At 34.0% G+C, this 12197-nt stretch overlaps 1 protein-coding gene across 7 annotated transcripts in view; it reads right to left on the reverse strand.

Moving 5' to 3' along the window:
• Positions 1-12197, reverse strand: part of LOC125650360 (sorbitol dehydrogenase-like) — an 85798-nt gene that overhangs the window by 44543 nt on the left and 29058 nt on the right. For 2 of the 7 annotated variants that reach the window (XM_048878591.2, XM_048878589.2), the window contains one exon: positions 9157-10623. The exons of 4 other annotated variants lie outside the window; for them this stretch is intronic. In XM_048878591.2, the coding sequence (XP_048734548.1) occupies positions 10507-10623 (117 nt within the window). In that variant the 3' untranslated portion in view covers positions 9157-10506. Of the gene's footprint in view, positions 1-4668; positions 4720-9156; positions 10624-12197 lie in introns of those variants that run through there. One more of the 7 variants, XM_048878590.2, reaches the window with a different exon arrangement.

Genomic DNA, 12197 nt, shown 5'->3' on the forward strand with positions numbered 1-12197 from the left:
AACGGAGCAAAATCGCAGGCAAACCACCCAATCAATTTCCCATTGACCGCCTTGGAGCTCGACACAGTTTCCTACACATTAACTTACGTTAAAAAATACAATAATCCGAAGCCATTGGAGCGGTATTATAGCATCACTATTACAAAAACGGAAGTCATCAATATTGAAAAGTAAAGATAATCACTAAAAATGGATTGAAAAATTATCTTAAGAATTGGTAACTGTGAGAAAGGCAATAAAACGCGAAGATTGTCAAGTTTAAAAAAGCTTTCGCTCTATATCAAAGGAATATCCCTTTGAAGTAGTAATTGAATATCAGTGTACCAGCGTTCTTTAATAATTATTGCAGCATTGACATTAAAAATAACAGGAACTTTCGTGGACGCGGATTTGGATTTGCGCACCATCGAGGTTCATGTTGCCACGATATTGGGAGATAAATATATGATTTACGTGTCCATTGCAATCTCTCTCTCTCTCTCTCTCTCTCTCTCTCTCTCTCTCTCTCGTTTACTTTATCCAAATCTAAGATTTTCCCATTTATACTGAAAATTCATTTCCGCGACCTTAGGTAAACCATTTTAAGAGTCCAAACTGATTCGTGATCCGCATGATATCAAGTAATTAATGAAAATATTACATACAAATGAATCTTCCGGGTTTTGTTTTTACAAATCGTATTTTGTCAATTTATTGTACAGTAAATGTCGGCGAGATTCTTCAGATAACCTGTACATCAATTGATTCGTTTGTCTATCGCTGCTGATAAGCAGACTACGAGATGAACATTCGCGATAACAAAGCGATTCACCTTTAGCGCTAAATACTCTTCTCCAATAACGGCTTCATTTGTACTACAAGGTCCCCAGGTAAAAATGTTTTATTTTCTTTTAATGAAGGTGTTAGTATGTAATAAGTATGTAATAAAATTTGGAGAGAAAACGTATCTCTAAAAACAAACGAGGCCGATCTCCGTTATGTGAATTCTTACAATGTAATGAAAACAAATAATCTTTGAGCTAGAGTTATCAAATTAGCATTAGATCAGCCTAATTCATCATTTCTTATTCGAATTTCATACAAGTTTAAGAGATAGTATTGACTGAGAAATCAAAGAACCCGAATTTATCTAATATCTGTATCAGAAACCTACTTAGTCACTGTCCGTGGATACTGAGTTTGACATTGATGTCGGATATAACTCTTCCGTAATTGTTGTGTTCGATTCAATATAGATTGCTAAAATCCAATTCTACAAAATATACAAGGACATCTTAGTTGATAAGAGCAAATTTAGATGCATTTCTTTGTCAGATTTCTCTCTCTCTCTCTCTCTCTCTCTCTCTCTCTCTCTCTCTCTCTCTCTCTCTCTCTCTCTCTCTCTCTCTAAAGTGTTACAAAAGTGCAGTATTTAATATAACTAAACAATGTGTACACATACAAAGGGTTCTACTCCATTAAAAAAAATATCTGTTTGAATGATTTTAGTAAGGATCCTTAGAATTTCTAGAAAAATCCTTACAATTTAGATAAAACGAATATTTAAGGAATGAAGAAGAAAACATTTACTCGCGGTTTCTCTTCGCGATTTATAAAGCGTAAACTGTTCTAATTTACTTTGTATCGTTGAAAGTGAGTAGAAATTTCTTTGATTCCTCATAATTTGATTTTTGAATTTGACGAATGATGTTAAAAGATTTTGAATTTTATATGACGCGGAAGCAATATTGCCATAGTAACAAAACGGAAGCAGAAGAGCCAAACATATGGTGATGTCATTCCTAGTATGTCATGTGACGCGACTGAACGTCATCCAGTTTATATCATAGGCGTAGCTTGGGTTCGAATATTACCGAGGCAGGGGGTCGACATTTTAACAACGTAAAAGGTGTTGGTTTTTTTTACCGAGGCAGCTGCCTCGGTTGCCTCAATGGAAGCTACGCCACTGTATATACCGGTATTGCATGTCTTTAAAATGCTAATAAAGTCAAAGGGACCAATCAAATTGCACTTTACAAGTGAAAATGCCTAAATGTGTATGAGGGTACATGTAATATATATAGTCCTTTTGTCAGCCCCGAGGTAAGAGCTGTTGTTCGAGTAAAACCCGAGGTCAATAATTCTTAATCAAACATAATCTTGGTGAATTACAATGTACCTTGGCTCTGTCATTATTGGCGGACGATTATCAAACAACGTTGTAAAGACGCTTGAAACGTTTTAAAGATCATGACAAGGACGAATCCAATGGAATTGTCCACCCTTGGGCAATAGTCCAGTCGTTACCGTGGTGTTTTTAATGCTTCGGGGCGAATAATCATATCATCGTATAAACATCATATGGGAGTAAAATTAGTTGTGGTGTGAAATAAATAATGACAGGAAAGTGTTTTTATCGTCCATTTACCTGTCGTTAGTTTAGTGTTTGAAGTATGTACGATAGATCGGAATATATCCCATGACAGAAACATGTAACGATGAATATGCATATCATTGAACTAAAATATCGCAGCACAGTTAATGTGTCAAATAGTTTGCAAGCGTATCTTGCATGTGTCGAGTTGTGTATCAATTTTGAAAAATAATTTTGAAGGAAAAAAAAAATAGTAAAACATATATACTTTAAGACTACAAGTTATTTTTAGAAATGATCAACACATGTTGATAAGTACTATTTTCTTCTGGTAGTATAACTTTAAATGAAAACAATACCCAATACTGCTGGATTTCACACTTTCGTGTGTGACTCCAATGCCGATAAACTGCCTCAAATCACAGGAGGACTTTGATTGAGAAGAATAGCTCCATACATTTATAATCTAATTTACATAAAAATAGATTCTGAGTTGGAAATTTAAAAGTAAATGAGATGGCTGTTACATTATTTGTATCTAGATGGAAAAAAGAGGGTATGAATAGGCATAGCCTGTTCAATTATATTCATTTAATGAGTAAAATATTTCTTCAATTAAATTGGAAAGAAATTATTCCATTATCCATTAAACCAAAACTGTCATTTCTTTAGGTGTTGAAACGTTGAATTTTCTGGTCTTTGAGTTAAACATGAAACTCTCCATCAAATACTAAAGTATGTCTAAACACTTCATCTATTTGAATATTCTGAATTGTTATGTACAATTTTTTACTTCAAAATTGTCCAAATTCAGTAACTGCTATGAACAAAGAACAAGGTACGGTTGTATATATAAAAAGGCCCAAAAAATTTCTCTCCATAAAATGTGTCTGGAATTAACCTTAATCAGCGTTTTAAGAAAGTAAAATAAATGCCAGGTATACTATGTCAACAAAATCAGAATGATAGTCCTAAATGGATAGCATTATGACATCATGAATAAGACATTTCCCGCCTTTTTCTCAAAATAAGCCTGAAAACTTTCAAATGTCATACAAATCATTGCTCAGGAAAAGATGTGCGCATTTGTCGAGCAAAATGAAAATGATATATATTGTGTATTATTTTGAGATGAAAAACATGCTTCAATATGAATTTGCTCGACGCATGCGCTGTGTGTTTTCTAAAAGGAAAACAACCTGAATTTGTGGATATTTTCATTGAAAATGGCATTTTTGCAATTTTATGCCAACTTCAAGCTCTCGTCATATGACACAAATCATTTTGCTGATCAAACTGAGTGAATTTTGGGTTTGCTAAACTATTCCTTAATTGAATGCCAGAATTTGAGCTCCATGTGAAATCATCAATATTTTGGGCCAGATGACTGTAGAAACTGTACCTACTTCTTTGGACTTCCAAAAACTCCAGATTTCAAAAAGTGCAAAAGTTCGGCATAATACATTAACTAAACTATTACTCTGATTTTTTATTTCTTCTTTTTCAGGTTTTGGCATTATCCGTAATGCTAAAAAAAAAAAAAGAGGAATGAACTGTTTTATTTTTTGTATTTTAGATTTCGCCATCATTCTTGCAATATAGTTAACAATATTTCACAAGTTTCTGGGGTATTTGTTTTGTTTTCTTGAGTGTTTGGATGGTTGTATTTTTTCTTAATATTTTTTGTTTGTTTTGTCTTTGCATAACCTGCATGTGCAAAAGATTTTCTTGCAATTTGGAAAAGTAACGAAGAGGCAGTTTCTTCCAATCCTTTCTGCAGATGTTACATTCAATACGAGTGTTGAAAGTGTCATATGACATTATAAACTGAGGTGGTCAAAAACGGGGGTATTATGCAGCTCCTTGTGTCTGCCAATTTGCGAAAAAATATTAAATATTAGAATTTTAAGACCCGCAATGTGCCCTCTGATTTGATTCAAAATATGTCACATTTCTAAACGCATTCATGGAATGGGAGACTTGTTATCATCCTTAATTATAAAATATAGAAGCACATGTGTTCTCATAATTTATTTAACATCAGAAAACAGCTCGAAAGTTTTTGTAGCCTTCATTGATAAATACATGTACTTACATGTAACAGCCGTTTTCGGGATGACTTTCGTAAAGAAAAATAATCTTAAAAACAAGATAAAAACAAAATTGTAAAATCAGAAATTGGAGAACTAAAAAGTTGAAATGATGAAATTATTAAAATTTTCATTAATTTGGATGTGATAAAAATCTGTTAATTGGAATGACCTTCAGGAGATTTCCATCTTTTCGCAATTGTAGGTACATGTGTTTTCGATCTGTAAAAATGTCCGACCTTGTAATTTTATTGCAGACTTTATAAAGATGATGATCTAAAATTCATAAAATCTTCACAGTCATCTTTAAAGTAAAACATTAAATAAACATTACCACTCCTCTCATTTATTCAAAAATATATTAAAATGAAAGTGTTTGTGATAGATTCGTGAAAGATTTCTATCAGAAAATACGTCTTGTTATATACAAATAAACAAATTTATCCGAATGGCTGTACATTACATCTGGGAAAAGTTTCCGGGTTATTGAGAAGCTCTTTTGTGGGGATTAAGCAATAATTCTCAAATTATCGTGTAATAGAACATCACGGGTAAATATGTCGGAGATATCGCCGTGCCATCTCCAAGTGCTTCTGTATCATACCTGTCAAAGTATCGCATTACTGCCAACAGGGTGATGACTCTATACCATAGAATATCAGACAACGTGAAAAAAAGATGTCTATTTCTACCAAGAGTCGACTTACAGAAAAGGTTTTGCAAATGATCTATTGTTTAAATAAAAAAAACAATTACATTGCATCGGTATCGATGTTGTATTGCATACTGAGAATAATAAGAGATTTCTATCAATTACAGTTTGTATTTTTTAGTGATATTCTTCTAAACAAAACTTTCATTTCTAAATCTTCTAACAAAGATTAGCATAAAACAATTTGTCTGAACAATGCTTTACAAAACATTTGGATCGTTTTCATCTATACTTTTGGTAAATTTAAATGAACACATATGATTTTCATTTCTGTGTTCCAATCAAGTATTAGAAGTAACGATATTCTATTACAATATTTGAGTTTCAATTTCCTTGAATTTTAAAAATATGAAAGGTTGTAAAGAGGCACACTCGATCTGCTCCTCATTTGGTTCAGTGCAGTTCCGTTATAGATTGTGTAAATTCATGAAAACAGTCAGGTGAGATTGAATATGAATTGTAAAATTCACGCTCTAAAGTGTTTTTCCTTAACTGTTATATAGATTTAACTTGATTTATCTGCATGTATTTGTCACATAACTGGCCGGATATCGCCCTACACAGGTAGGAACTCTAATGTAAATTCGTATCCCTTTAGCCCCACTGAAAATATGATGAATATTGGTTAAAACAACAAATTTCAACATTGAAGCAACATTGAAGGGGTGGCATTTTTAAAGACTGGGCGGTTTTTCCACGTTGAAACAACGCTAAAAATCAAGACAGTTTTCAATGTTAACATTGCAAAATTTGTTCAACATTGAAATCTTGAATACTCAGGGAAAAGGTTGGAAAGGATACATTTCAAATTGATGCAGCAAACTTACTTAGAAGTTGGAGGAATATTAGAGCCCCGAACAGTTGCAATGTTGTATTGTTATCACGTGGAATAATGATCATTTTGGTTATATCCAATTGGAAGATGAAAAAAAAAGAGATTTTAAATTTGAGTCATTTTGGCTTGAATATACTTTTATGAATAATGATTTTATGTGTATGCGTTTTTGTCTAGCTGATTCTCTTTAAAAACCATTCATTGTTAAAAGTTTGCAGTTTTTAAAAATGTACATCTTTGATCATTCACACATTTTCCATATATAATTTGGACATTGCCTTAAGGCGCTAGCAACGCTAGTGAGATGCGCATGTGCGAGATTCAAAGAGTCGATATATCTCAAATATTGAATGTAAATTCAAGCAATACCCGGTATGCAACCCATGTTCGACAAGAATTTGACTTGTAATCAACAAAGATTCAACGAAGGAATGTCTGCAAAAATTTGGAACTCATCTAATTTTTCATCATGATCAAGAAAAATAAACCAAGGCGTTCCAAATACAGAATTGTCTTTTACTAACTATTCAGTTGATCACTTAATGCTAGAATGTGATCTATTTAGTCTTGTGGCTCCTTTGTGCACAATTAGTTAAGACCTATTTTGAAAACCAGAATGTGGAATCTGTGATAATCTTTCAAAGCATTGAATCAGAGTAAAAATGTTAATATAAGTAATTAATTATATTTTGAACTCCTATAGTAATAGAGATAACTAGAGTTAATCCATTGGTATAATGTTACTTTATAGTGGTGTCGCATACTATTGACATTTGTGAGGTCAATGCGATGCTTTAGCTACCTATGAAGTATATATTCACCGAACCTGGAAGGTCCTAACCCCGAATATTGTACTTCGAGGGTAGGTGAAGCATCGTTTTGACGTACACAATAATATCAATAATTGTTTTATCATAATATTGAATAATTAACTGGCTACTAGCGCCTACAAATAGATACCTAATCGGCCATCTTTGTGTACAGAAATTGAGCGCAAAGCCTAGTTGAAAGTAATTAGAGACGCGAGTTTTCGTTTATGACAAGACTAAATGATAAAAACATCGAAGCTGGCTACTAGAGTCTACGATATGATACTTAGTGAGCCATCTTTGTATACAGGCACAGTGCTAGTAGTGAAACACAATGAGTTCGTAAAATGGCTGAGGTTGTAAACTCACAAGTGTGTCCTAAGTATTACTGAATGAGATAAAAATATACCCGTTGTTATCTTGAATAAGAAGTGTGTCCTGCAATCATTTTAGTTATTCTCTATTTTCGTTTCTTTGATTTTTTTAAAATTATCTCCCTTAGATAAACAAATGTCGTCTGCATAACAACACAACACAGTGAATGGACGAGAGCATAAATATATCATTGTTCAAGTGTTCAATGACGGTTTTTTTCTAGTAATAAAATTGATGAAATGAGAGGGATAAATAGCAAATCTGAAATGTGTTAAAGACAGGCAACATCCGAAACTTATCTTGATTGAGAAAAACGACACCGCGAGATGACAGAATCCTCTCTTGTAGCATAAATAACAATTGGTATCAGACTCTTAAAGATTTTACAAGCAAATTTGTCTAAGGACAGGATGTCGACCACAACTGTGAGTAGACTCAAAGACGGCTGTAAATCTTGTGTAGTTTCCGAGAAAACAACAATATTTAGCGTTAATCAAACTAGATTTTCTCGACAAAATTGACACTGGATAGTTGATAACCACTGGTCTTCCATCATTGTCAGTGATGAAACTAAAACTGAACTTGGTTATAATAATACAATTTTTGTTTGGAGGAAATGAGATGAGAAACCATGTCCCGAATGTTTAGGTCTAGGCAGTGAAAGAGACACAGAAGGCGGGGCTTCATTTGTTTTGGCTATGTATATCTTACTATGTGTATTCATTTAAAACATGCAATGCACGACCTAGCTGAAAGGGGTTTAAAATGCGAATTTTTATTTTTTATATGACTAAATAATTTCAAATGTCGAAACCGGCTATCAAAACTTACCATACGAGGCCTGCATGATCGTTCATCTTTAGGTCACTTGTTCTTTGTAATTGATGCGAGACCTTGTTGAAAACTTGTAGAGACGCGAATTTTTATTGAAGGACTAAAAATGATAATTGATTGTATTAATTTGGAAATTCCCAATTTCATATTGGTCCGATGTTGGAGAAATCAAATGTTATATTCACCGTGAGGACACGTGTAGGTGAATATAACGTTATATTTTTTTCTAGTGTGTTGGATGAAGAAGAGTGATCAATCTCATAACTCCTCTAAGGAATACAAAATATAGAGGTGGGCAAACACGGACCCCTGAACACACCAGAGGTGGGATCAGGTGCTTAGGAGGAGTAAGCATCCCCTGTCGACCGGTCACATCCACCATGAGCCCTTATATCTTGATTAGGTAAACGGAGTAATCCGTAGTCAAATTCAGTGTGTCAAGATTTAACGGCATAACAACCTGTATGAAGTACTCAGGCAATATTTGACCCAATGGCAGGTTGTATTATCATTATAGGAACTAAATCATTATAACGACCGAGGAAATTGCGAAATGCTGACTTCAAACGAGACTGTTGAAACCCCTGTAACATCAACTTGTTTGTCAGTAGCCTGCATCGATTTAAAAACTGACCATACGCAGACCAAGCTCTTGCGTATCAAATCAGTTGAGAGATATAAACGCCATATGTAGGTGATAATGGAATAAATTGCTACATATATATGGGAAGTTGACGATGGAGAAGGATCTATGCCTACCGCTATAGTGTATGATATTGGTCTGCACATAACGTTTTCATTAAAACCCTGCATTTCTCAAATCACAAGTATTCGATTTTGAATAATTTTCAAATATGTACTGTTGTGCGACTTGATAATAGTAATGCTTCCAACTATTTTGCACCACTAATTCTTGTACAAGACTTTCAAATATTTGGGCCAATAAATATTCGTATCTCTCGAACAGTCATGCAATGAATTGCTTATTATACGGAAACAAAGCAAGACCACAGAAATGTAATTGAAATTATGAAGGGAAACAATCCCGTATCCGTCCTTTTATATTTAGCTGATCTAGTCCTATTAGTAGCACTGTGGCGTTAGCTGTAACATATGTAGAATATATAAGCAACGAAATAAAGTAATGTGGTGACCATTTTTTATTTTCCTTTCTCTCTGAATGCTGATCATTTACACTGCCGGTGATGACACTTACACACAAAAAAATGTGGATAAAAAATCCTTCTGCTCCTTACTAAGTATGAAAATCCACTTACAGGAAGTGACGCAGATGTATTGTGACGTCAAGGTAATCACGGTTTTACGAAAAGTAGATGAGGTACCTCCCCCTGAGGGATGCTGTACAGGATGTCCCGAGAACACATCGAGGGAAAGGTTATATGATTCTTGTAGGTTCGATCACGTGATTTGCTCATCGTAGTGTCATTTCGTTGAAAAATAAATTTCACTTAATATTTCAAAAATCCTCTGATAGATTTCACAAAGATATCAACACCTACATATTCCCCTTGAGGTGTACCAAAAAAATTCTAATTCTGTTAGAAGCCACAAATCAATAGTAAATCCTATAAAAACTTTGTTTCACGGATATAAACATAAACCACCTAAATATTCGAATTGAACAAAAAGTTGCCAATCAAAGAAAATCAGTGACAGAATAGCACTTCACCCAAAGATGGGATGTATTATTATGGGTTGCATTGGACTAGTTTACAGCGTTTGAATTTCCCTAAAAATGTTCATGTCTAATTTCTAATTTTGTCCGTAAACATTCGTTTACGCCGATATTTCCATGCCAGCAAAATCCGTGATTTTGGCTGTTTTGTGAGAAAATAAATGTACAAAATAATGTAAATGTTTTCATTTACATATTTAGCTATCAGCACCTTATACATGTACAAGTAATGGATATGTTTCTAATGCTCTTGTCTTACTTCAAATAATTGTCGTCATATTTTGTCCGTGAAAATATCACTATGGAAGGAAGTAAATGCCCTCGCGTCTACAAAATCCGTAAAAATAACAGTTCTACAGGGGAAAAGCGCGTGGAAGAAAGAAAGAAACCCGGAAAAAACGCCCGAACCATGAAATGTAGAGTATGGGTATCCAGAAGAAATCTAAATATGACCATGAAGAAATACAAATATGACCAGGAAGAAATATCCGTGACGGAGGAATCTGTGAGTGAGGAAACCCCAGTTGATATCCGTGCAAGTGTTGAATCCGTAAGGATGAATAATCCGCTTGGTCGAATAAACGGGATCGTGGATAACGGATGGCTCGGTGATTCCGTGATTGACTTAATTTCCATATGTAGCAGGCTTTCACCCACGTGTTTATGCTGAAAACCTTGCCTTCGTCCAGCTGTGGACTATGTTCTACAGATATAAGGGGTAGCACTATTTATTCACACTTTTAAAGTTTCTAAATTCACGGAGATGCACGGACAAACCAATCCGTCATTTGTAGTACTTTTTCTATTTCCGTACATCCGTGACTTGTCTGTGTTTTGTAGTACTTTTTCTATTTCCGTACATCCGTGACTTGTCTGTGTTTTGTAGTACTTTTTCTATTTCCGTACATCCGTGACTTGTCTGTGTTTTGTAAATGGCGAAAGAAATACATTATAAGACTTTAGCAAACTCTTGAATAATTTAATTTGTGTAATGAGATTTATAATAAAACGTCACAGTTTCACATTCATTTCCTTCTTATTTAACACTTACTGTATTTGTTCACAATTCGCTACAAAAGGTAATTTACAATTACAAATTGATACACGTAAGTTAACGGGAACTTTGCATCCCATAATCAAAACAATGAATTATATATAATATAATCTTTTAGAGAAACATTATACGGGAAATAATGAAATGATTGAACTTCTTCGCCACATTAGTCATGTTCATTTTATAAAGGACTAATGACAACAGAGACAATGGGAAATCAATTCATTGTGCACGAAAAGTGAAATAAATGTCCCCAGTAGAGATTTGAAACTATATCTCATAAATTGTATATTGAAGTTGGAAGACATAATAATATAGTGATAGAGAACGACGGTTATGTACTGTTTGTGAGCTAAATGATGTAGAGGATGAGTTCCACTCTACCGTAGAATGTCCTCGATATGATGACTTGAGAAAAGAAAATATGTTAAGAAAGTTAATTATACAAAACCCAGTGTTTTCAAACTGATCAAAGTACTCACGGTTAAAAATACTAAAGAACTGATTGATTTTGGAAAAGTTTTACAGTATGCAACTAAGCTATGAAATTTTCATATGGTGTGGTACTATTTGTTTAATTTAGATTGTACATCGTTGTAACATTGTTGTTTACTCACTCTCCACAATGTCATTTTTGTTTGTTTGTATAATTGTATTTACGTATATCCAATGAGCCTGTGCCTCACGGAAAGAATCTGAATCAGATGTATGTTTTGCTACATTGTAGTAGTCTAATGATTATACACGTGATTTTAGGGGGGAAATGAGGTGCCAAGGAATATTGTTGCCTTTAACTTTCACCGAAACGTTTTAAGAGAATATGTATCGCTTGATGGAGGTTTCTCTACATATTCTACAGAACATGAACCTATGAAAAGACAACCCTGGTATGATCAATTTATCCCCAGAAGGACTCGAAAAAAGTACTGATTTGTCACTTTACTCTACAGCCGGTAAAAGGTCAGGGGGATTCCACCAGCAGGAAACACAAAAAGTACCAATCTATCAGCCGGAAAAACATCTTAACGATGCATCTAGCTGGGTCACGTGATATTTCCTAATAATGATTATTGTATGTTATTGAAATAACCATATTCTCGGAATTCCTTATCAGATTTCGTCCACTGTTTTATCGTTAATGTGATCTCTGTCTGAAACTTAGCCATAAATCAACGCAGTCTTAAGAAAATGAAATAAAAAACAATTGGATGTGTTTTCTTACAGATTGGAATAAACGTTATCGCGAGAAACAATTCCCATGTATGCAGATTGTCAGAGGTAGTTATCGTCAAGGAAACGGGTGTATTATGGCCAGATATCTATCTTCCTTCTGTTATGTAACGATTGTTTTGTCTGGTTTAAGGAGAATCCTTAGAAACCATGCTATTGTATATGGAAGTTTTCTCACAAACTACAGTGTAACTATGTACCAATGGACT

This window comes from Ostrea edulis, chromosome 5 (assembly GCF_947568905.1).
Source record: "Ostrea edulis chromosome 5, xbOstEdul1.1, whole genome shotgun sequence".
Classification (NCBI taxonomy): domain Eukaryota; kingdom Metazoa; phylum Mollusca; class Bivalvia; order Ostreida; family Ostreidae; genus Ostrea; species Ostrea edulis.